The 26,635-nt window shown below is 46.9% G+C and overlaps 1 protein-coding gene across 2 annotated transcripts; it reads right to left on the minus strand.

The window, feature by feature from the left end:
• Positions 1-549: 549 nt before the first annotated feature.
• On the minus strand, positions 550-5,012 carry LOC120676093 (general transcription factor IIF subunit 2-like). 2 transcript variants are annotated; one of them, XM_039957317.1, is made up of 6 exons: positions 4,724-5,012; positions 4,018-4,126; positions 2,417-2,547; positions 2,273-2,344; positions 1,084-1,230; positions 550-962 (listed from the first exon to the last, which is right to left on the minus strand). In XM_039957317.1, the coding sequence occupies exons 1-6, from the start codon at positions 4,937-4,939 to the stop codon at positions 843-845; spliced, it is 795 nt and encodes a 264-aa protein (XP_039813251.1). In that variant the 5' UTR covers positions 4,940-5,012; the 3' UTR covers positions 550-842. The 2 variants fall into 2 exon arrangements, 1 of the variants encoding a protein (XP_039813251.1); XR_005675660.1 differs by lacking the exons at positions 2,273-2,344; positions 2,417-2,547; positions 4,018-4,126; positions 4,724-5,012 and adding an exon at positions 1,397-1,969.
• Between the last annotated feature and the right edge of the window lie 21,623 nt (positions 5,013-26,635).

The raw sequence follows: 26,635 nt of genomic DNA on the forward strand, positions 1-26,635 counted from the left end.
TGCCCCAGGACTTGTAACTCAATAGCTCATACACTAGCAGCTATTGGTTATTTGGTTTAAATAGTATCGAGGGACCTGTGTTATGGCAAGACCGCAGGACCATGTACCTGAACATCTGGTTGTACTAGTGTCCGGTGAGTTACCTGGACAAAGGGTTAATGGAAAGGTTATTTCCAAATCAAAAAAAAATATCCAAAAGGAAAAGCTTTCATTTACAAGGGTCCTTGCAAATAAAGAGAAGGAAGGTAATTTGCCTCAGATGCATATTGAACAAATCTAGCAGAGAGAGATTCATTTGTTTGTCACTGTGACAAATTGGCCAGTGCCTTTTATTTTTAGATTGACCTCTTGGAAAATGTCAAATTCCTCACCTCAAGGTTAATGTGATTTCTCTTGTTGTATCTCTGCGAGTTCCAGCAATGTTTATAGAGGGTTTTGGGGGTTACAATTCCGTTGAGGATTTATGTGGATTCGAGTTCTAGAAGGATTAGGGTTTTAGGTTTGGAACAATGAGCTTATTCCCCTATAATCACGAAGATCATCATATTGTGAGACTCGCAGGAAATAGTAGGGCTATATTCTCGATCCTCGTTACTATACATCGAAAATGTAAAAACTACAAGTTTGCCGCACTCCGCTTCTTGTACGTGAAGCTGCCGGCACCATAAAAGATTTATCCACCCATGCGTACAAACTAAAACTAATGTCAGTGACGACCAATGAGACAATGGAGATTTACTTGCACGAAGCAACTAACAGCTGAGAGCTCCCATTACAGAATCGATACGTCATATTCAACACATCAGGGAAAGACGTTCTAAGTTGCAACCGATTCACAAGCTTCAATTAGTGGGGTTGTCCCCTGTATACTTCTTGTATTCAGGCTTGAGCTCATGGGTCCCTTGATTTGGCCCTCGCTTGTTGTAGACACAGAGAGTGTTCAGTATCTCCTTCAGGAATTGCTGCAGAGAAATCAAGCACAGTCAATTGGTAAGCATGATTTCGGTATAAGAAATGCAGTAACTGTGATGGGAAAACCTATTTCATCTCTTGAGCAGAATCTGGAGAAGATGAGGAAAATACCTCAGGCTGGTTAGTTCCTTGCATTAGCTGCTTTATTGACCAATTTGGCTGCCCCTCAAAAAGCTTGAATAGTTTTTTTTCCAGTTCCCCACGATCCATCCTAGTTCTTTTCGTGTCAATTTTTGTTGCTGGTGGCTGCTTCTTCTCCTAACAAACAAAAATATTACATTAGTCCCTTTAACATCTACAGGGTCGGACAACCAGAAGGAATACTTGAAAATCAATGTTCAAGAAGGTGGTTCTAGGCGGTCGCCTAGGCGCGACTTAGCGCTAGGCGGAGGGGTACCGCCTTGCCTAGGGGGGTAGGCGGTACCCTAGGCGGCGCCGGCACGTCGGCGACGAGAAGAGGGCATTGCGCCACCGGAGCGCGCCGCTGGAAGGGCCGTCACGGCCGCCGGAGAAGGGGAGGACGAGCCACAGCCGCCGGAGAGGGAGAGCGCGAGCCATGGCCGCCGGCGAGGGAGAGCGCGAGCCGCGGCCGCCGGGATTTGCCGCCGGAGAGGGAGAGCCCGAGTCGCCGCCGTCGGGATTTGCCGCGGGGGGAAATAGAGACAGAGAGGGAGAGAGAAAGAAAAAGAACGGGAGAGATGGAAAGGAGACGAGCGGCAGCTGGATGCCTGGAAGAGATAAGGTTTGGTTCTTTTCTGTTTTGCCCCTTTACTTTTTTTTAAATTATAGATGGAAGGGGAGGAGTGTGCATGGGCTGGGCTCTTTTGATGGGCCATTCTTCCAAGTTTAGGTCCACAAGTCCCCTATTTCTTCCTTTATTTAAGATAATCTAAAGTAGTATATGTATATGTATTGAAATATTAAAATGCCTAGAAAAACGCCTTGAAACGCCTAATCCCGCTTAATCCCTAGGCGGTGGGTCACCGCCTAGATACCGCCTAGCGCTTTTTTGAACATTGTTGAAAATAAAATTTTACTCAAATAATTTTGAATTTTGAAGAAAAAATAAAATAAAACCCGTTCTACTCTGCAAACGCTATCCATAGAAAGTTCATACACAAGGTATGAGACAGAAACCCTGATTTCAGAAAAACAACATCCAGTAACCAATGCAACCCAGGTCCTAGGTGCACGTACTCTCGCAGGCTACCAGCAACTGGAGCATGATCTCAGTCAGCAGCCCGCAATCGAGTCTTGCACCGTTCCAAAAGGGGAGTAACCCATTAGAAAGAACAACTACCTTTTGGCCAGGATGTACCAGCAGCTCGCCAGGCATAGGTCTCATGCCTTGTCCATTGTCATCTACAAATAACTACAAGGTGTGACAGCAAAAAGGGTCAATCCAATAGGAACACTTCATAAACAGAACACTAGCAGGTGCTACCTCTGTTTTTCTTGGTTTATCCATGGACATATTCATCCTCTCACGGCATAACTTTCCATAGTCCATAAGATTTTCCCTGTGCGGCTTCATGTCAAATTTGTTTTCAACTTTCCCTTCACAAGCAAGTTTTCCTGTAAAAAAAAGAATAGGGGGTCATATTGTGTGGTAAAGGAAACAGACTAAATAGTTTGTAATCAAAATACTGACAAATATGGACATTAAAACATAGTTCTGGGAATATCAGTTGAGAACAGTGCATATGATGCAACTTGTTGTACACCATGGATTCCTAAAAGCAGAAGACAATATATGGTCCAAGTAAGATGTAGTTTTCGAGAAAATGGAAGTGTAAAACAGTACCTCAAAACATTGGTAACTTTCTTTAACATTAGTTGTCATTTACATACATGATCAAGCTAAATCCTATAGTATACTTAAGAGACGTCACGAAGACATATGCGCTACCTTACCTATAGCATGGTCATGCAAACAACCAAAGCTTAGTATGTTAGTTTTACGCAAATACCTATCTGATAGGGTGCATGGGACATAATTTCCTGTGTCAGTGAACGAAAAACATTCTGTGATTTGGCTTTTAGGTAATATGAAGTTTGATGTATACACTATAAAACGTCAGGAGCACACAATAAACACAAATTGAGTTACTCATAATGGAACCGTCCGTCAATTGGGTGTTTACTAGAATTAAATTTAGACCATACACTAAACGTACAGAAGGATACACTGAGGAATGTGGAAAACTATATGACCCAACTAGTCAATAGGGCAACATAGCCCAAAGATGTTAGTAGATGCATCCTCTCCAAAGTTGCAGTCCAGTTTGTACAATCAGAACCTGGAGTATAGTAGTATACCAATTAACCAGAAAAGACTGGGGTCCGAGGACTGAAACCATGTCTTTTTTTTTCTTTATAAGTAAATTGTGTCAAGTCTCAGAATGCGATCAAGACATCACAAAACCCAGGCAACATATTTGGCATTCAAATGGACTGCAAAACACTCTATAAGCAATCAGAAGTAACAAGCTCTCCTAATATTGGAGACCATTTGGTGAAATTGGCTAGCATGCTACTAACTAAGAACTATTGGACCCAATTAGTTAATGCTATACCCCCTCCACTCCAGTACAAGTACTCCCTCTGTCCTTAAATATTTGATATTCAGGATTACCTTGCCCTAAATGTCATATATTTAAGAATGGAGGTAGTATTATTTTTTCATAATAAAAGGTTTATAAAATATTTTTTATGGTCATAAAACATATATTGAAGTGTTACTTTATAATATAGAAAACCAATAAGACATGTGCTTGTATCATTTAGCAATTAGCAAATGACACAGCAATAAGGTTGTAATGATGTTGTCCAAGTTCAATGTTAAAATAGTTTGAAAGAATGTATGCTAAAGTGGGAGTCTTATTAAAGAGGATTCAAATGACCAGGCAGTGGTTTGCTAGAGCCTAGAACTACTAGCAACAATAAGTGTTGACAACATTGTCTATATAAAAACTTGCACAAACGGATATAGATAATACATGGAAATATCATGAAGAAAGTTAATTAAATACAGCTGGCTCGAACCTTGGTTAGACTCGGAAAAAATGCACATTGGCACAAAATCGCTGTACATATTCAGAGAGTAACTCTTTGGTGTATTGCCACTGCACCCTTGTGTCATCTCCATCTTAATCTGTTGTGTCGTTAACACCACGTAAGAACATAGGTGCCATAAGTGCTAGATATAGCATATAAAATGATCTAAAACATTTTTATCGAGCAAAGTTGTCCTATAGTGACTTGAATAACTGGGGCATACTGAACGAAAGATTTCTTCTGTCTCTTTACACTAAGACACGAGCTGCATGAATCTCAACTTTTCTTCTGACCCGCCTCCATAGGCATATAAATTGATAATCAATTTCTACGTGAATATGGAGAACAAAATTCCAACTATCCAAAGACGTAGATTACCAATTGTTCCGAGAAAGAAAATCACAAGCTCTCCGATCGATAGAAAAATCAAACAAATTAACATGTTCAGTTGAGATATCATATCTGGGGACTGGTAACTCTAAAATCATAGCCCGTGGAATATACTTCAACTTCAATCCGCTGAACCTCCACGAATAATATCGTATAACTTGGCGGCGTGTTAGATTCAACAATCCCATCCGTCCCCACAGTTCGTTTACGTTGAAGAACAGATGGAGCACGAACCGATCGAAACGCAATGCACAGAACAACAGCACACAGCGCGGTGAGGTGGGGGAATCAGGAGGAGGCTTGCCTGGCTAGGCGCGTCGTCGTCGCGGAGGGGATCGAGGGAGAGGATGACTTTGGCGACAACTGGGTTAGGGTTAGGGTTGGCACCTCCGGCGTCTGGGCCTTGTGCCGCCGCCGCCGCGGCCTCCTGCCAGGCGCGGGAGACGACGGTGGGGCACTTCATGAGCCACAAGGAGCGGTCGGCCCGCGCCGTCTCCACGTACTTCGCCTCCTCCGACATCGCCGCCGGATCGGTGGTGCCCCAATGATCGTTCCTCCGGCAAGGGTTAGCTTGCCCGGTTCGGGTGATGGGGGCGGGAGGGCGGCTTGCAGTTGCAGTCGGTGGGATCATTTGTCGAGGAGATGGAGGAGGCGGCGGTTTTTTCTTTTTTATATTTAAAAAAATTAAAATTTCAAAAATATATGTCCGTTTTGAAATATTTCAAAAATATACCCAGGTCGCCCTCCCATAAGGCGACAGGCCCAAAGTATAATTTTTTTCTTCAAATTTGCAACGAAGTCCCTGGAGAAAAAAAAGCCCTGTCGCCCCCCCAACGGGCGACAGGGCCTGTCGCCCACCCCTCGGGCGACGCCTTTTTTCCAGGGACCTATTTTGAGCTATTCGAGCGTGTATTCGTTATCATCGTCGGCAGGATCTCGGCCGCTGACTCCTACCGCACCTAACTTGTCCTTCATTAAATCACGGGAAAAAATCGCAAGAACTTTCCTTATTTCACGAGCATTATGGAATCCACAAACATCAATAGTATCTATAGAAACAAATGACAAGTAACCTACCACAATCATAAACATCGGATACAAATAAACGGTCCACAGCTATCTCATTACAAATAAACATCAGAGATACAAACATCAGATACATCTAACCACCCCTAGGGCGTCGGACCCTCTTAGCCCTCTGCTGAACACGGACATGGCCCTCGGAGTAGGCGAGAACATCCGGAGACCTCACCTGTCGCTCAGGACGCGCAAGGGGCTGCGGTGTCTGCTGCTGAGAGATCCCAAGTGGTGCTCCTCCTAGCTGTGAATACTCCAAGACATCGGGGTCACCTTGCGCGGCAGGCTCTTCTGGACTCAAGATGTCGAAGTCGTCTAAGGTGAGGGTCTCGTTATCTGGTCGAAAGGAGGAAGAAGGTCCGGCGCTCGCATGGGGGTAGAATCCTATGCAAAAAATGTGGATGTTAGCGTACGCTCGTATATTTTGTCATGCCATGTAGGAACCGAAATACGAAATATAAACTAACCTGTGTATGCCGGTATCTGTGGCCCCGGTACCATCCCTGGATACGGTCCGCCAACTGGTGCTGTCCCTCTAAACATTCCAGTATGGCCGAACGCAGTAGCTGGATCGTATCTTGTATGTGATATTAGTAAATATGTAGGAACACTTGATGTAATTTTAAAGAAATATGTACGTTACCTGTAATTGGGAAGAACTGCGACGTCGGCCCGTGCATGGTCGACGGACACGGGAACGACGACGAGGCCTGAGACGACCCGTGGCTGTCTTCGTACTGCACACGGCTTCCGAAGTTGTGCACTACCTGACGCAACTGATCACGCTGCCTCGACCATGCCTCTGTCTGCTCAAACTGGGTCATTGGGGATCCGGCACGTACCCTCGTCAAGTAAGTCGAGCAGTCCGTCTCCATCATGTTGCAAAGGCGAAGCTGCATCAATTCAGTAAAGGTACAGTTACAAACACATGAATTATCTTATGAATATGATTATATATATATATATATGCAAATATGATCAAGAGACTGTCTGGTGATCCACGTGGTGCCGGCCATAGCCATCCTGAGGCCTCGCCTGGTGTGGCTGCGGGTGAGTGTCAACAAAAACCAGACGAGCCCGAGTCCGGCGTAAGTACCAAGTGAGGTAAGCCCTAAAGGAGCTGTCTGTGTGTGGTCCTGTTGGATGGACCAAGAGCTCGTCTGCCTGTTCCCATTGGTCCACCCACGACTGGATCTTGGTGAGCCAATCATCAGAGCACAGCAAGCCACTCCTTGACAACCTACAAAGTGGAACACGAAGAATCGTTAGATTTGACACGAATGTATGAGCCAAGTTCATTCATAATTACCTGTGGTCCTGGCGACTGACACGCTCCAACGCGGTGGGCACCGGAAACTCCTGGCGCTGCTCAAACTGTCTCCTGACTCTCCAGGGGCAATATGCCTCAACCGCGATGTCATAAACCAGGACGGCGGAAGTAAGCCACAGGCTCGCATTCGCGGAGCAGTGCGAAGACAGGCCTGCTGGTGCAATGGTAGCCACAGCCTCTGGGCTGTAAGGCTCCCAGACAACGTCCTCGGGCGTCAGCATGTCGAGCTCCGAAACAAACTCAAGATATGCGCGTCTAACCCGCGCATGTGCCCAGGACCTCTGCATTCCGAATAAGTAAAATTAAAAGTGCGCTAATACATCATGTAACAATGAATAACAAAATTAGATTTGTTGCGATTGTACCTGACGCCAGATCCAGATAGTTCCCATAGTGGGCCTCTCGTCCTCCTCGTCGCCGTACATGCCCCCGTGGTAAGGCTCGTGGCTGACAAAGGGCCGACCAACGGCTAGCCTCTCGTACGACCAAAGCTGTAGCAGTAGTTGGCACCCTGACAGGATAGCGTTCCCTTGTGTCTTTATGCAGCCGTCACAGAGTCCACGGTAAGTGGCTGCAAGTACCGCCTCACCCCAACTGTAGGGCGGTACGTCCTCGTCCCCATCCGCAATCTCCCGTGCATACGGAAGGAGAATCCTATCGACCGAGTTGCCATGAGTGTTGTTGAACATGATGTAACCAAACAACCAAAGTAGGTACGCCTCCAGCGATCTGGTCACACTGTACTCGTTGGCATCCGCAGCCAACAGGGCAGGCTGCATAAACAATTAAGATTAATGGTTTCAACTATCAATGGAACATGTGAATTGTAACAATTAAATTTATATATGGAATGAATACGTACTGTAAACTATAGGAACCAGGTCTTCGAAGGACCTGCTGCTCGCGGGTGCGGGTTGATCGGACCTGCTTCTTCCACGCGGTCAACCAGGGCAAAACGGGCCTCCAGCTCATCCTTCCTTGAGGCCGCCACCACACGCGGCCCTACAGCCTCCCCGACGATAGGGAGGCCGAGGAGGTAGGCCACGTCCTGCAGCGTAGGAGTCATCTCCCCACACGGGAGGTGGAACGTGTGTGTCTCCGGCCTCCATCTGTCAATGAGCGCCGTCAGGAGGGATCGGTCGAGCTGAATAGGCCCAACCTCGACAAGACGGCTCAGAGTCAGTAGGCCGGCCTCACATAACCTGCAAAAAAACAAAAAATGTCGAAACAAAGGAATACCGGCGAATACATAAGTGATAAATAATAATATTTCATTACATACCGGTCACACCAATCGTGGTGTATAAAGATCGCCTCGCCGGGTGGACGAGGACGTAGCACCTCTAGGGCTCGGTGGTCAACAGCTGCAAAGTAAGACCTGTGGCTCGAGTCGATCACTGGGTCTAGCAAGGAGTACATCTCCATACCTGCATTCAAAAATATATGAGAACACATAGGTAAATATATATTTCATACAAACTGGACACATAAATACAATAATACTTCATTACATACCTGCCATATTTCATTACTACATATTACAAATAATGAAATACAATTGTGGATCATGACACCGAATGCCTTCCACGAGCAATTCGCGCCGATGCTCGTCTGAACGTAGGAGGTGCTCCATCTCTGGGATTTCCGGAAGGACCGACGTCAGCAGCATCGTGAAGTGCATTCTGAGGACACTTCTTGTAGTTGTGACCCAATGCTCCACATTGGCTGCAACGCTTTTGTGCCTTGCTTGCTTCCGACTCGTCCATACCATTCCGAATACGACGTGTCTGACGGCGGCCTTTGCCTTTCTTAGTGGCTGGATCAGGAATAAACATCTTATTCTCATTATCCTGAGTGAAAGGCCCCACAATTCCAATCTCGTATACCTCATGTCCCCATGTGGATACAGCTGCTTCCTTGCTGAAGTACGGTGAAACAAATAGTCCTGGCTGTAACGCAGACTCTGCACATGCCGCAATGAGATGGCAGCATGGCATATGCAATAACTTAGACTTCATGCAGGAGCAGAAGGCTTTGCCATCAACTGTAATCAAACTCTACCAGTCATCAGTGCTGTGTATCATAATTAATTCCCATAATTTACTTTCTACCTCCCAATTAACAAGAGACTGGACAGTGATCACATGTGTCAACGGATCAACATGGAACCCACGCTGCAACCACTTACATATGGAACCAAAACTCCTTTCCAGAGGTTTATCTATGCCGCTAGATGTGCGCTTAAAGGCATAAAGATCTACTCCATTTGGCCCATACATAATATTGTATTCACCATAAAATACTTGAAACTGCATCTTGCTCGACATATCTGTATATCACATAATACTTATCGAGTTATACTCTTTACTTCACTACCTTATTCAATAATCCGTAAAAACTAAGTATGAAATTCAACTACAACGTATAAGTATTTATAAATACGTGATGACACTCAAATTCTATACTGCATATGCCAAATTCTATTCTAAATCATAATTAATTTGTAAACACGTCTCTAATAGTACAGCAATTGTAATAATAAATGCGTAGAACTAATTTTCTAAACTAATTTACTACTACGTAACTACAAACTAAAGTATCATTGAACTCCTACTTAAATGGATCTACTATAGCACTAATTAAATTAAATTACTCACCCCTACTTAAATTACTCATATTTAAATACGTAGTACTTAAATCTAACAATATATAAACTAAATGTACTAACCTGCAGATCACAAGTGTTGAATCCGGCAGAGCTTCGTCGCTTTCCTTCTCCTCACTCTTCTCTTTTTTTCTGGATTTTTGGTGGAATTTTCGGGCTCAAATGAGAAGGGAAGGGGAGGGCTGGACCTTTTATAGGGGGAGGTACCCCGGTCGCCGGGGGGGGGGGCGAGCCCCCCCCCCTGTCGCCTGCGTGGGGGGCGACAGGCCCCCCTGCCGCGCTACCGCGCCTGTGGGCTGGGCCCAGCGGCGGTCGCCCGTGGGCCGGGCGACAGGTCTTTTTTTTCTCCAGGGATTTCGTTGTAAATTTGAAAAAAAAAATTACATTTTGGGTCTGTCGCCCTATGGGAGGGCGACCGGGGTATATTTTTGAAATATTTCAAAACGGACATATATTTTTGAAATTTTAATTTTTTTAAATATAAAAAAGAAAAAACCGCGAGGAGGCGTGGAGTGCAAAACTGGGCTCCATCACGCAAAACATGATGCAGATCGTAAGTGGGCTGGTCCGTGTAAACTACTTTTTGGCCCACAATTCACTCTACGTGGAATCAGTTTCTTTTCAAAAAAACAAAATTTTGCAAGGTACGTAGTTTCTTTTCAATTTTGCCGCTTACGTGGAATTAGTCCTTTTGGTAAGCTCAAAAAAAGGAATTAGTCCTTTTGGTGCGTGTATTGAAAGTGATCTCTTAAGCACCCTTCTCCCCCTAAAATTTCATACTGTTAAATTACTCAAATTGTGTGTAGTAGGAGTACAACATAATGCTCTCATGTGTGTAGGGGTGGTAATGGGCCATGGCCCTAATGGTCTCTTCACAGCCCAATAAAAACCCTTAAAAATTTTAGTTCAAAAATACATATGTTTAGAGCCCGGCCCTTTTAGGGCCCGATCCTTAGATTTTCTAGTTCAAAATGTTGGGCCCTTTACCACCCCTACATGTGTGTTTGAGGGGGGGGGGGGGACAGTAGTAATAGTGAGTCATTATATTAGTCTATCGCAAAAGAAAACAATTGTGTGCACAGGTTTTGCTTGTGAGAATAATTGAAATGTAAGAACCTTTATGCTGCATGAGGTCCTTAAAAAGAACTCTAGACATCGCCGACGCCAAAGCCGATACCTAATGTTTTTAGACCTTCTTGACCATTCCCATACTCCCCTAGGAGTAGTTCTGATTGTTGCCGTGCCCGTGATTCTTCTGTAGTCTGTACTGCCGTATCGAAATTGGATGCTCATGCTCCCACGTGTTTAAAGCTGCGCCCCCCATCTCAATTCTCAGCAGACACCTTTCGGTTGGGTATGCGCGTACGGATGTATATGCTACTCCCTCCATTTTAAAATAATTACATATCAAGAGTTTGAAATTTATACCACAAAAAATACTATTTTGATCCAACTACTAAAAAAACAAGAGTTTCCGGAATTTTCTTACAAAAGAGACAATAATATCTAGATCATTCTCATAAAAAACAAGAAGTATTTTTGTAATTTCACATCATACATTAGTTTGTGTATCTAATATTAAAATTGCATTTATTTTAGGATGGAGGAAGTACATCTTATGCCCGAAGAAATCAAAGCAACGGGAGCTCCTCTGCCTTCTACTCCAACCAGCGCCTGACGCCTGGCAGACTCCTAAAAAAACTGACGCACTGTGTTCCAATCCAAACGCGCAATCTTGATTCTACGGGTGACCGGAACCAAGACAACTCGCGGTCGACTCCCATGGTGGGTCCTATGCCCACCCACGTGACTCCTCTTTTCTGCGGCTGGCGCCCCTCCGTGGCTCCGTGAGATTCCTTTCCCAGTCTCCTTCCTCTCCCTCTCTCTCTTTTTCTGTGCTCTAGATTTGAATCGGGCTGCCGGAGGCATGGAGGCGAGCTCTCCCCTCAGGAGCTGCGCGGCTCAGGGGAGGTCATCCCGACGACGAGGGGTGGCCCGCCTCCCAGTGAGCCGTGGCAGGTTGGACGCCCCGGCGAGCTGGCCGCCCACGGGGGAGCGATGACGCGGACACGGGCTGTGACCTCGCCGGCGAGCTGGCCGCCCAGGGAGGAGCGGCGCAGACGTGGGCTCCAGCGAGCGGCGGTGCTGCGGTGGCCTCCCGGCGGATCCCGCGGGATCTCGTCAGTTTTTTTTTGGAATTTTTATTTTTTTCTCTCACAATTTTTTGTCTTCAAAACTATATGCAAAATTTTTTTCACCTGAGACTTTCTTTTGTTTCGGATGCAAAAAAAAATTATCTGAACCTTTTTTTGTCTTGACTGTAAAAATTTTCTCATCAATTTTTCTAATTTTGTTTCTTAAAATTTTTCTCGTAAGTTTTTTTCGTCTCAATTTATTTCTTCGAATTTTTTTTTCAGAAAAACTTTTATAAAAAAACGACAAAAAAATTTACTGGAAAATGAAAAAAAATGCAGTAGTGTTCCCATCGCGTGGCGGGGCTCCATTGATATGGAAATATGCCATGTTGGGAAATTGACCGCACGGATTCATTCCCCACGGTTAACCGCAAATTAGCTGTGCCCATCCAAACGCCATCTGCCTGCCACACGAATATGGGCTGCATTCATTTTGGGCCTTCCTTTGCCGATGTCGTGGCCCATTCGTTCTGCGCATCGGCGGTGGCTGCCGAATATTCTGGTCCGGTTTAGTTGAAAAGTAAAAAAAATTTGCGAAAGAATCTTGCTAATTTAAAGTACTAAATGAAGTTTATTTATAAAACTTTTTACACAGATGTGTTATAAATCGCGAGACGAATCTAATGATGCTAATTAATTCATAATTAGCGGATGATTACTGTAGCATCACTCATTATATTCGTCTCGCGATTTACAGCCCATCCATGCAAAAAATTTTGTAAATAGACTTCATTTAGTACTCCATGCATGTGTCGAAACATTCGATGTGACTTTTTTGTGTTTACGGGGTTTATGGAATGAGAAGCCTTTATGGTTCGCCTGCTGCGGTGTCAGACCCTAAACTTTGTTACTGTTCGTTGTTCCTATCCCGCCACCGACTCCTCCGGCCGCTGCTCCGCCTCCACCGCCTTCTTGGCTCCGTCGCCCTTCATCTTCCCCCTAACTCAGGTTCGTCTCGACTCCCTCGGCGACGCGGCGACTGCCGACTGCGTTTTTTTTAAGCCTCAGTCTCTTCTTGCCGCTCATCTCGCTGCCTGCTTGAATACTCAGAGTCAATTAGAATTACGAAGAGAGCGTTAGGGTCATGGTCCATTACCATCCATAATCGCAGTACTCAGATTTCCTAAGGTAGCACCAGCACAAACCAGTAAAATATAAAAAACCAATGTCAGCACCTTAAAATCACATAGTTATCTGCCTCACTATTTCTGTTTAGTTCCCTAAATTTTTCTTACGCTGAAATAACTTCAAACATCTGACCACTAATTAGGAGTATTAAATGAAAATAACTAGTAAAACCCATTTCATAACCCCAGGGTAAAATCGCGAAATAAATCTAATGAATCTAATTACGTAATAATTAGACAATGTCGTGTTACAATAAATAATATCTAATGATAGATTAATTAGGCTTAATAGATTCACCTCGTGATTTTCCATCCATTTGTGTAATTAGTTTTATAATTAATTTATTTTTAATACTCCTAATTATTGTTACGATCGAACACATCTTCAATCAAACAAAGACAACCAGTAATATTATACCATACACACCAATGCATCACGTGTTAGGATCCACGAAGATAACAGTGTACTGCTCAAACGTTACAACACTTCAGCACAGAGCTCCATCTACAGGCGCGGCAACGCGCGCCTCCCTACCTAGTAGAATGTTCACATTGCCGAGAAGGAAGCTGCCATAAAAAAGCTTCCAGAAAAAAAAAACAATTCAAGAGATAACACCACGCAGCGGCACAACCTGGAGACAGGGGTGTGAGTGTGCGTGCGTATATTGTGAGTGTGTGAGTTGTACCGTGTAATCTCAAAAAAGAGTAAAATGCATTAGAGTTCCTTAAATTAGTCGACCTGTTCTGTTTAGGTCCATGAACTTCGAAAATACATTTTTAGGTCCACGATCTATTCAAGTGTGTCACTTGAGGTCCAAAACACCTCTGACCAGCATTGACTGCCTACGTGGACCGCCACGTCGGATCCAACGGGGCCACTGGTCGCCACGCGTGCCTCGCCGCTGTAACATGCAAAAAAAGATCACCAAATTAAATCACGCGCTAAAAATAATTTTCAAAACTTTTTCGTCGCTAAGCTCGAATCGTTTCCCGTCCGAACTCCTAATCTCCCGAAATCCCCGGCGATCTGCCGTCCCGGCACCCGCATCAGTCACTATCTATTTTTTTTTCCAATTTCCCTCGTTTCTCGTGCGCGTCGCTTTTCGTCGACGCCACGCCCGGCTCACGATCGTCGCCGTGAATCCCGCCGGCGTCTCCTTTTATTTTTCTCCTTTTTCCTCTTTTTCCCTTCTCTCTTTTTCTTTTTCTCATTTTCTTTTTCCCTTCTCATTTCTTCCTTCTCTCTTCCTCTCTCCTTTCCCACGCACGGACAAGAATAGAGCAGAGCACAGCACCTCCCCCACGCGCTGCACACGCGTGCGCCTGTGCGCCCACGCGCACCACGCGGCCGGGATGCCCGGCGCGCCGCTCGGCCTCTGCCCGAGCCGTCCCGTCGTCTGCACCGCCGCCGAGAATCGCACCGCCGCTCCGCGACACCTCGCCGGCTCCAAGCACCATTAATGGCCGCCGAACTCGGCCACCAGCGCCCCCCTCTCCACCGCCTCTACCGGCCTATAAATAGGGCCTTCGCGCAGCCCTCGGCCACCACAACCGCCCTCCCCACCGCGCGCCCTCTCCCCAGCCTCACGGCGCCGCCGCCATAGCCGCTGTCGCCCACATCCGCCCGCCGCCGTGGACAGCCCTTCACAGACCGCCTCTGCTCGAGGTGAGTAGGGGAATCGGACCCCCTCGGCCTCCTCTCTGTTTTCCCCCACTTCCCGGCCTCCATCGCGCCCCGAGGGCCGCCGGCCCATGACCCCCCCCCACCTGCGCCCTCCTCTGTTCCATGGGAGAAGGGAGGAGGAAGAAATGGCTGTTTTGCCCAAAGTCCTCTCCCTTTTCTCCTTTTCTGTTAAGAAACCTCCCACCTCTCTCTAGTCCTTTTCCAAAGAAACCCTCCCTGTCCTCCCTATTTAAAGAGATGACCCCTCCACTTTACAAAACATTTACACCTAGGCCCCTGCCCTTCTAATATGGCCCGGATATTTTCAGAAATTCCAATAAGGACCTTTCCTCTCCCAAAAGTATTTGCAAATAGGCCCTTGAAACCTGGTTTAGACCCTAACCACTCCTTTAACATATCATTTCATGCGCCAAACGTCCTCCAATTCTCCCAAAATTCAACCACGCCATTTCTAACATAATTTTGACCGTGCCATTAGAAAACCGCCCAAAAATATTACTCCTGTCTCCATATCTTAATTGTTCCCGATTCGAGCTCAACGATAAAACCTTTATTTCTTTTTTTTATTGTGTGCTTGCTTGTGTGCGTCATAGATCACGGTGTGGACGAGGGAGAACCCGTCGACGAGCAGTACTGCGAGCAAGTGAACGAGGACCAGTACCGCGACCCCGAACCCGAAGGACAGTACCTCGATCAGGACTTCCCGGAAGGCTTTGAGAACAGCAAGTTCAATCTCATCCTTTGATGCATATTTTGTCCCAGTTTTATAAACACAACCTATTGGCCTATTTTCAAAACGGCATGTTGTTTTGCTGCTAAAACCCGGTTGGATAGCCACCCCTTAATTTGTTATAACCATTCCTTGACCACCTAGATTAATGTCTGAATATGATTTATTCTGTTTGGATGTTAATCGCTGCTAGAACGCTTAGGACCTCGAACACGGTACGACTTGTTTTATAGAAAGAAAATGTGTGAGTGTGTGGGAAGGGAAAATGTGAAATTTTCGAAAGATGAGTTAGATGGGATGGATGGCACTTCTGTGTGAATTGCCGAATGGTGTGCTCGTACCTGTGTGGTTGAGTAAGGAAGGGAGATATCCATCTTGTCACAATTAAGGACCGAGTTGGTGTGTCATCTTTCCTAACTCCACTATCGTGCAAACCACTCGATCCTTGTATGGGCAACGGCTTAGCATAAACCCCACTAGTTAGTCTGAAAGCCATCAGGAGAGCTGAGAGCAACGGGTGACCAAGGAGAAGGGATAAGCTCTGTGTGACTTACGCCCCGGTTAAACCTTGGTGATAGGTCACTGGCCCCTTGGTGGATTCCGTGGTGGCTAGTCAGGTCTAGCTAAGGTGGGTAATGGCTTTGTTGGGATCTGCACCGACATTAAGGTGATCGTGCTGTGGTACCCCGCTTGTGGGTAAAGTTGCACACCTCTGCAGAGTTAAAATCTATTCGAATAGCCGTACCCACGGTACTGGGCGAGTTACGGTTTGGTCACACAGCTAGTGTTTATTCTGGGAATGGATGGGTTGACGTGAGTCGTTTTGGGAAAGTGTCTGACAGATGTGCCGTGTGCGAGGGCAGATGAGAAGTCCGGTAGCAATCTAAAACTGGGATCCTGTGTGGATCAACCCCACATATTATTTAGTACAAGATAATTGCTTTTGAAAATCCGTTTCTTTCAAATAAACCCCTACATAAAAATTAGTTTTCCGTAAATTAAATCCTAGCCTTATCATTGATTTACCCGGTGCATTTTAATTCTGTTTATACCCCCTCCGTGGGTGTGTGTGACACCGCAGCCCAAGGGTTTAATAGGATTGATAGAATACTCATATAAACAAGTTGCAACTTCTTTTCCGGAAGCCGATCTCGAAAGAACTCCAAAGTTAAGCGTGCTTGGCTTGGAGCAATTTCGGGATGGGTGACCGACCGGGAACTTCTTTCCGGGTGCGCACGAGTGTGAGGACAAAGTGCGCGGAAAAGACATGTATTGGTCTGTGAGGGTAGTCTATGTCATAGAAAGCTGCCAGATGTAAACGGACCCGGCCTCGAGGAGGCGGGACGTTACAGAATGGTATCAGAGCCGACTCTCGCGGTTTCACGGGCACGTACGAGCGTAAGTGCACGGGCATGTGGACGGGCGCGTGGGGGCGCAGATGCCACCGGCATGTGGACGGGCGCGTGGCGGGCCAGTGCACGGGCATCTGGGATGCGCCGTTGGCACTGGACGCACGGACGTCGCACATGGGCCGTTGGCACTGGACGTACGGGACGTGGCCAAGAGAGGACGTTCCTGGCTTGGGATTGACCGACGAGGACGTCGGTCTCTTAAGGGGGTGAGGATGTGACACCCCAGCCCAAGGGTTTAATAGGATTGATAGAATACTCATATCAACAAGTTGCAACTTTTTTCCGGAAGTCGATCTCGAAAGAACTCCAAAGTTAAGCGTGCTTGGCTTGGAGCAATTTTGGGATGGGTGACCGACCGGGAACTTCTTTCCGGGTGCGCACGAGTGAGGACAAAGTGTGCAGAAAAGACATGTGTTGGTCTGTGAGGGTAGTCTATGTCCTAAAAAGCTGCCAGATGTAAGCGGACCTGGCCTCGAGGAGGCGGGACGTTACAGTGTGGTTGGACTTGCTGAGTACGTTTGTACTCACCGCATTCTTAATTTTTACAGAGGAAGATCCAGACTTCGTTCCCGAAGACGTTGAGTAGGGGTTCCGTCCTGCACCCAACCTTGCATGTGGATAGGGTCACCCGCAGGAAGCTCCGTATGACGCAAGACTCTGATGACCTCTTCGTAGTTAATGTCGTTGTGTGGGTGTTAGTTGTTATTCTCGCGATAGTGGCGCTTCACTGCCCATTACCGCGTAGAGTTGTATAGTGATGTACCATCTGATGTAATAAATGTGTTATCAGCCTCCTGGGACTGATATTGTATCACATTTAAGTCTTCTCTCATGAGGAGACGTTTTAGGTGGTATCAAAGCCGTAGGTTGGCCGTAGGACGTGACCCTAGGATCGAGACCCCTTTTTCGAGCCTTCCCACATTAGGACTTTCCTTGCTTAATCATTTTTCCACTCATACACTCACCATTGACTCTTGTCCTGTTCCAGATGGCTGACAATGGATGAAGTGGCGGAATCTGCCACGCAGAGCCCGGCCTTCCTAAGTTATTGCTACTCAGCCCGGAACGTGTCGGAGTTGTGGACCCACCAGAATACGTATACCGGGAGTATGACTCCAGGGGCACTCTTCGGTGCGACATGATGATCTTCGTGGGAAAAAACACCCGCTATCCTGACGTGGAACCCTGGTTCATCTCCACCACTAGCTTTCGCTTCCCTGACACCTACCGAAAGGCCGCCCGAAAAGCCCTGCGACGTCTGCGTGTGGCCTACAAGCATCATCTTCAAGAGGACGCTCATGGATTGCCCGGATGAGAGGACTCGGGAGAGAAGAAGAAGACATAGAAGATATGGTCTCCCACCTATCCATCTACCTCACCGGCCTGGATGAACTCTACCGCGAACAGGTAGAACAACTGAAGCACCAAATCCGCAGGGCAGAAAAGACAATCCAAGAAATGGAAGAACAACGGACCAGAGCCGTACGAGCCGAGTATTCCCTAGCCACTCTCCAAGCCCAATGGCAAGACCACGAGGCTCACAGAGGTGTAGGTGGGTGGATAGAAGAAGAATCCGAAGAAACCCATTGGGATAGGGGTACTCAGACCAAAGATGATGTGATGGAGCAATGTCTTCCACCAAAGAAACGTCCTATCTGGATCGAGAAAGAGTCCCCATGAGAGGAGAGTAGCACACCTAAGCTAGAGCCTCTATCATAATAATCGTGTATCCATGGAATGTGTACCCCATCATGTTGTAATAATAAGTACCATCTATCCTCTTTGTACCCAAATATTTGTGTAAGTTTGTTCACCCTATCTTTATTTTCATATGGCTGAGGAAGGATGGACCCAGGGCAATTGCCAAGCTGCGCCTGCTTCCCCAGCCTCTTAATCCATGCCCTGGAAAGTCTTGGCATTATGAAATGCCCAAGGTACTATAGCAGAGAGTACGAGCACCATGATACCCTCCCATGCAGGGTGATCCTGGTCATCGCCAGAAGTGACCGCTACCCCGAGATCCAGCCATGGCGAGTGACCGCCACAGGGTTTAGGCACCAAGACACCTATCCCTTGGCCGTTAGAAAGGCACTCCGTTATCTGTGCCGGATTTTTGAAGGACACCTCGCCCCCACTCCGATGAGGTTCTTTCCTCCGGCCATCAGAACCCCAGTTTGGGAAGCTCGTATGAGAAGCCTGGAACGGCGCCGCCATGAAGAATACCCCCTGTACCAAGTGGCTACCTACCTAGCCTCCTTGGATCAGCTCTTTGACGAGCAAGCCAGCATCTTGAGGGAGCAGACCCATCGAGCCGAGCAAGCAGAGCTCGCGGTAAGACTGCAACAGATCCGGGCAGCCCAAGCCGAGGCAAGAGCCGCAGCCGCGGTCAGCAGCGAAGCGGTGGCCCAGGAGAGCCTCAGGCAGGCCCGAGACCAGCGTATGCAAGAATGGACCAGAAGTGGAATGTGATGAGGACATCGCCACGCTTCAAGATGGCAACGGGTGAAATCTGCATGGATATGGACTTGATAAACCCACACCCGCGAGCCAAAATCCGTGCCCGCACCAGCGTTCGTAATCCGCAACGGGCATAAAACAATACCCATACCCGCTGCCCGCGGATATCCGCATGCCCGCGGGCACACCCGCGCCCGTGCAGGAGGTTCTGGTCCTCGGCTCCTAGCGTCGGCGGCCATAGGGGGAGCGGCGGCCGGAGGGGGCCCGGCGGAGCGGCAGCCGGAGAGGAAGCGCCGACCGGAGGGAGCTTGGCCGCCTGGGCAAGGGACGCCTGCAGGGGAACGCCGAGCCACCGACCGTAGGGGATCTCGCCGCCGAGATGTCGAGCCCGCAAGGGACAGCGGCAGCCGGAGCCCAGAGGGGGAGGCGGGGAGCGGTGCGCCGGTGCCTTGGGGAGGCTGAGCGCGGAGCGCCCGAGCGGATGGGATTGGGGGCGCTTGGTTTGCGTGGGCGGCAGCTGGGTCTGGGAGTGGAGCGATGGACGCGGGAGAGCAAACCCTAGAAGTTGTTTTATATCCACATGTCAGCGGATTTGTGGGTTTGCAGGTTCAGGTATCAAATTTTGAAATCCGTTAGCAAATACCCGTTGGGTTTGAAGTTGTACCTGCACCCGTGCTCGCGAGTACAAACCTAAACCCGAATCCGCGCCCAACGGGTTCGGTATCCGTGGATTTACAGGTTTTCTGTACCCATTGCCATCTTGAGCCACGCTGGACATGCACGAACCGGCCTCATCTCAAGTTACAAGTCAACTCCAACTCGGTTTTCACGTTCATCTCGGATTCAACCAACACCCCTGCACGGTTTCGGCGATATCTCCCTCATACGGAGTCGGAATGAGGTGATCTTGGATGCATTGGAATCGTGATGATGAGACGCTACTTTTGGTTCTGGTCCCAGCTCTAGAAGCCTCGTAGATCATTGTGTGACCATGGGAAGGTGCTGCGACACCTGTTTTGGGTCTTTTTCAGGCTTTGTATCGTGTCGGGCCTTAAACCCAAGTTGTGGGTTCCCCTCTTGGTCGCCCCCAACCCTAGGATGCCCCCTTCTCCTTTAAACTCAGTAGAGGCCGCTATTTAGACCTGGGTTTTATTTAGTTCTTGTGTTTTCCTTCGAGAAATAGAGATTGATTCGTTGTAACTGTGGCGACAAGTCCTTTTACAGTGATCCAGAGCCCTCGTTCTTGATCTCCTCCTTTGTGTCGATTAGTCCTTTGGAATCGAGTTCTCGAACCCCTCTTTGATTCGCTTCATTTATATTTGCAATATCAGATTGCGTGTTTACATCTTTTTGCTTGTGTTCTTCGATTCGCTTGCAGGAAAAGCCTTCTCGGCGAGGTCAATTAAGTTGTGCTTGGTTGATAACCAACGGAGCAGTGGTGTAACGGTTGCTTGACTTCAAATCGTGCTATTTAGAAGCCGGATCGCCAATGTCACACACTCCACCAATGGAATTTACCTCTACCTCTTGGAAGATCGGGCCTAGTTCTCATAAGAACGCCAGTCCCGACAATTGGGGAAGACCATGTTCTACTCGGGACGCCCATCATAGGATGGGGATCACTATTGGGAACCCCACAAGCCCTGCCCGAGTACCCTGAAGGGTCTACTGCCGCCGTTGAAGGAGAAGCTGTTGCGCAACCCCTAGAAAACAGAAACCTAGAAGACGACGAGTTGTCCGTTCCCCTGAAAGCACGCTCCGCCCCAGAAGAAGGCTCGCCCCGCGAGTAGCTTGTCCCGAAGCCACCCTAGGAGAAGTCACCCCAGCGCTTCTAGCTTAAGTTGTACCCTTAAGTGTGACCCTGTACCCAGACGTGTAGTACGCGTTTGGCCTTGTCCCAGTGTGTACCCCCTCTTGCTGTAATAAAGTTGTGTATGCTTGTTGTTTGCTAGTTTGTGTGCTTGTGGTCAGTCTGTGTGCTTTTCGGCGGAAGGTAGATTCTGTCTTTTCAAAAATATGAATTAAACAACTTAAACATCACTTAATCCTAATTCCAATCTCACAAAGACTCTACCCAATCTGCAGATGGCTTCCCAAAGCAGTACGAGGGCCTCCCGCAACCGGACCCCTGCAGCTGCTGGCGCAAGAGGACAGCTGTAGGATCAAGAACACCGACTAGAGGGGGGGTGAATAGGCGGTTTAAAATCTAAAACCAACAACACTAGAGAAATTTAATTAGTAACAAAGGAAAGCCCTATGTCAAGCTATTACAATCTCTAGATAGGTTTGCAACCTAGAGTGACAAGACACGAATCAAGCTCTAGTAAAGTAAATTGCTCAAAGTAAAGACAAGAATAAAAGAGAGCAAGAGTAGTAACCGAGCTTGACACAAGAATATATCCCGTGGTGTCGATGACTTGCCGGTCACCCCTAATCCACGTTGAGGTGGATTCCAAGAATCAACCGCTCCTCTATCAAGAACCTCTTGATCTTGAGCCGGCTTGAATCAAGGAACCGCTCCACACCTCGATTCCACTAGAGTTGCTCTTCACCACTCCGGTGAGGTGAGCACAAGACCTCTCACAACCGAAATCGGGGCTCCTCAACAATCTCCTTGGAGGTGCTCCACGAAATCCACTTCTCCAAGCCGTCTAGGGAGCGGCAACTCCCAAGAGTAACAAGTTGATGACGCTTGCTTGAAGTTTCCCTAATGCCACAAAGCTCAAACTCTTGATGCAATGCACTAGGAAGCTCTCACACTCTTAAAAATGCAATCTCTAAGCAAGTGTGTGTGAGAGAGGGATGCCTTAGCTCTAATGTGTCAAGAATGCTATCCAAATGGTCAAGAGAGCTTCCCAATGGCCGGGCATTGGGTATATATAGACACCCCTCAAAAAACTAGCCGTTACACTCTTTTCTGCGAAGTCGCGGACCGTCCGCGTTTCAAAAACCGGACTGTCCGCCGTTATAAACCAGTGAGTCAGAGTGCATTTAATGCATGCCAGAACTAGCCGTTAAGCCCTGGCGGACCGTCCGCGCCCCAGTGGCGGACCGTCCGCAGTTAAGAGTTCCAACCCACCAGAGACTAACATCGTCTCTGGAACAACTTTGAGATTAGCCTGCGGACCGTCCGCGCCTCAGGAGCGGACCGTCCGCAGTTTAACTTTTCAGCCCAAACCAGAGAAACAACGTCTCTGGTACAAAAATGAAATACAGTAGCGGACCGTCCGCCCACCTGGGCCGGACTGTCCGCCAGCCCACCAGAGCCTCTGCAAGCTCTCTGGAACGATCGCGGACTATCTGCCCCTCTGGGCCGGACTGTCCGCCCCTCTGGGCCGGACTGTCCGCCAGCCCACCAGAGCCTCTGCAAGCTCTCTGGAACGGGCGCGGACTGTCCGCCCCTCAGGTGCGGACTGTCCGCCGTTACTCAGTGAGCTCTCGAACTTAGTCTTTTTCAAAACTTTTCAAAACGTCGTTAGCCCTCATGCATGCAACTAGACATTTTGAGCAAAATGGCACTAAAGACCCGTCAAGCATGAGTACACAACCCCTCTTGATAGAACGGCTAACTATCCAACAAATCCGGTCACTTTTCAACCACTAAACGCCTTGTGACCGGTAAAATACAAAGGCCCTATTTTATACCTTTGCCTTGAGTCCGAGCTTTACTCATCATCTCCAAAATTCCATACGTACACAACCGAATCTCTTTCATCCGTGGATCAACCTATACTCATTATCTCAAATGAAATCGTTAATCCACAAACCGTTGTCATTAATTACCAAAACTCGAATTAGGGGCCTAGATGCTTTCAATCTCCCCCTTTTTGGTAATTGATGACAACACTAAATTTTGGAGTGATAGAAGTTTTCAAGTCAACTTTATACACTAGGCATAAGGTGGACTTGGAATTGAACTTTGGAAGAACTTACTCATTTTCTTGAAAAATTTCAGAATATGGTATGAATAAATTTCCCAAGTTCGAAGAGTAGAGAGAACTCCCCCTTGATATGTGCATATAAATTTTCATGAATACCAAGCACACATATATATATTTGAAACTTTTGATGGAGTTTTCCCTACAAGTGGAAATCGAGGCATACAAGATACAAGATATATATGATATGAACTTTAACATGGTTAGCACAACCTCACAACCACAAGATGAACATAAATAGATAAGAGTAGCACAAACCAACATAGTTCATCACACAATACAACCCAAAAGTTCAAATCCAAACACAAGTCTTAAATAGAGATCAAGCAAGACACAAATAGGCATGAGTAGCAAGCGGAAGCCAAAAGCGAATGATCTCCATGAGATGTCCATGAGCTCCCCCTAGATCCAAGCACTCCAAAGCTTCTTCTCCCCCTTTGGCATCAATTGCCAAGAAAATCAAACGGCTGGTGGAGCAGGTGGCGGTGGGTAGAACGGCTGGTGCGGGTAGAACTCTGGAGGCGGCACTGGAGCTGGAAACACTGAGTAGAAATGATCAGAAAACCCTGTGAAGGCTGTGCTGAAAGCATCAAAGCGCTGCTCTAGCTGCTCCTGTCTCTGCTCAAGCTGCTCAAACTGCTCAGAGGAGGGCAAATCCTCAAAACGTGAGTCAAGGGCTGCTATATCTGAGTGTAAGCTCTCATGAAATCCCTGCATCTGAGTCATCATGGGCTGGAACATCTGCTGCTGCATGTTCTGAAAGTTGAGGTTCATTTGATTCTGCATCTGACTAGCCAACCCCGCAATCTGAGAGGACATGCTCTCCTGCATGGATGCAAAGTATGGATCAAAGTAGCCAGCTGGAGGAGCCCACTGCTGCTGTGCTGGAGGATGCGGTGGTGGCATGGCATGCTGAGCTGCAGCTGCTCCCATATGAGCATCATCATCACTACCATCTTGCCCCTGTGCTTCGGCATCCATATCATCTCCAGGGAAGGGAGTCAAAGGCCTCAAGAGAAAAGCATTGTCATTCTTGAATGGCCTGAAAGGAGTGTGCTTGCTTTCACATAACCCTCTGAAGCTAGTCTTAACCTTGATGATGGACATAATGTATGGAGCAAAGTACAAGTTCATCTCCATGTTAAGCCTCAAGTCTGCAAGCTGATCCATGATAAGAGCAATGACATTGATTCTATTTCCATTCATGACATGAGATATCACATTCCAATAGTGTCCTCTAATCTTGTCCTTGTTGCCACTCTTAGGCATGAATGTGACTCTAGCAATCTTATTGATCACTGCAGGATGATGCCTCAGACCCTGAGTGCCCCCAAAAGTTCTAGCAATTCCAAGATGTGCAGGCTCATAGAACATGGGGTAGTCATTTTCATCTAGTGGGTTTTCTAACACAACATTCATGCTTTGCTCACTATTGATGAAATTAGAATCCAATTGATTTGCCTCAGCAAACTGTGCAAATGTAGCACCATAGGTTCTTTTCCCAGTTGTCCACCTAAAAGTTTCCTCAACCATGTTGATCTCTAGGGTGGCATAGAACTGGCGTATCACAGTTTCATTCCAATCACACCTATGCTGCAGAAAATTAGCTAACCCCATTTGCTGAAATCTATCTACTAGATCAGTCATGACTTGTTGTTGTCTCATGTAGCCTATGTCAATGGTCTGATGTTTGAATACATTTTTCTTAACTAGATGACCAAAGTAAACATCTTTTTGTACCTCGGTTTTGAAGAAAAGAATGTTGGTGTCACGAGGTAAGCTGAATTGATCCACTGCTCTTGCATTGGCATAGCTCTCTGCAGTCCACTGACGGCTAGGTAGATCTAGCCCCATTAAATCTGTAATATCATCATCAACCCCTTCAGTCTCTTCCTCTGAAGACTCATCACCTGCATCTCCTACTGAAGAAGCTGCAGCCATCTCACTGACATTTGGAGCATAGTCCACATCATCCGAGTCATCACTGTCTCTTTGTCTTTTGGAAGACATAGCCTTCTTGATTTTAGAAGCTACCTTGATGATCTTCCGGGGTGGCCTGAGATCAAGATTTAACCATAAGAACAATTACTAAAGCAATAGAATGAATCCTTAATGATATAACTCAATTCAGCACTGATCTGAAAAAACTGATACTAGCGGACCATCCGCACTTCTGAACGCGGATCGTCCGCGGTTCATGAACTACCACGGCGGACCGTCCGCGTCCAGCAGGCGGACTGTCCGCGACCCATCTGTTCTGCGCAGGAACACAAAATCGCCCTCATCTTTGATTCATCCACATTTTGAGTTTTGATTCAAATTCACCAACCAAAATTAAACTATAGCATCTCCTCATCACTAGGAATAAGATCCCCCAAGTATTTTCAAGAATCCATGGCCAAAAAATAGATCGGAGCATCTAACCCTAACTCTTTCCAATAAAGAAATCCAAGAACAAGAGTTAGGGATTCATTGAAATACCGCGAGGACATGATGCACTATCTTGAGAAGAGTCCGGGGATGTGCTCGGACCGTCCGGGAACCACTCCAAAAGGGCTTGACCTTGTCGTCTTCCCCACGTGCTTGAGAGAGAAAGAGAGAGACACTTTTGGAGTATGTGTTCGGTTTGGTGGGGGAGGTGAGGGGGACATCCAATATAAGTCAAGTCTGGCCGACCCCACAATTCTGTCCAGTCGCGGACTGTCCGCGGTCCTTTGGCGGACCGTCCGCCTTTGAAAATTTTTTACACTGCAACTGACTGAACTTCCTCTGCCAATCATGCGCGGACCGTCCGCGGTCCTTTGGCGGACTGTCCGCAATGAATTTCTGCGGTTGACAACTTTTCTGCAGAGCCTCTGGTGAACAAGTCCAATTAACGGCGGACTGTCCGCCCATTACCCGCGGACCGTCCGCGCTACCAAAAATCTGACAAGTCTGAATTCTGCCAATTTTCTCAATTCCAACTCCAATTTGGGATCATTGCTCATATAAAAATCCAAAAATCTCAAATATTGCATGAAAACCTTCAAACGACTTATATGAGCAAGTTTCAACAAGAATTCAAAAATAAATCGAGTAGAATCATGAAAACTCATAAATGGCTCAAAAATACCTCAAAAAATCATAAAAATGAAACAAGAAGTGCATGAAAGAACCATATGCCACATGTGCTAGTTTTCAAGCCACATTTGAGAAGTCAATGATATTTAACTCATTTCTCAACTTGCAAAACCAAGATTCATCCAAAGGCTTGGTAAAGATATCGGCTAATTGATCATCCGTGCCAATACCATCAATCTTGATATCACCCTTGTTCACATGATCTCCAAGAAAATGATGGCGGATATCAATATGCTTGGTTCTTGAATGTTGAACCGGATTAGAGGCAATCTTCACGGCACTTTCATTATCACACAACAAGAGAATTTCATGAAATTTCACACCATAATCTAGAAGAGTTTGCTTCATCCATAATAATTGAGCACAACAACTTCCGGCCGAGATATATTCCGCTTCGGCGGTTGAAAGAGCTACGGAATTTTGCTTCTTTGATGACCATGATACAAGAGATCTTCCAAGAAATTGACAACCACCGGAAGTG

This window comes from Panicum virgatum, chromosome 5N (genome assembly GCF_016808335.1).
Source record: "Panicum virgatum strain AP13 chromosome 5N, P.virgatum_v5, whole genome shotgun sequence".
In the NCBI taxonomy this organism is placed as follows: domain Eukaryota; kingdom Viridiplantae; phylum Streptophyta; class Magnoliopsida; order Poales; family Poaceae; genus Panicum; species Panicum virgatum.

Coding starts and splice junctions, on each gene's coding strand:
- LOC120676093 (XM_039957317.1), bottom strand. CDS start 4,939: ATGTCGGAGGAGGCGAAGTACGTGGAGACGGCGCGGGCCGACCGCTCC. Junction 2,548..4,017: donor TTTTTCCGAGTCTAACCAAG/GTTCGAGCCAGC, acceptor TTTTTTTTACAG/GAAAACTTGCTTGTGAAGGG. Junction 2,345..2,416: donor ATAAACCAAGAAAAACAGAG/GTAGCACCTGCT, acceptor CACACCTTGTAG/TTATTTGTAGATGACAATGG.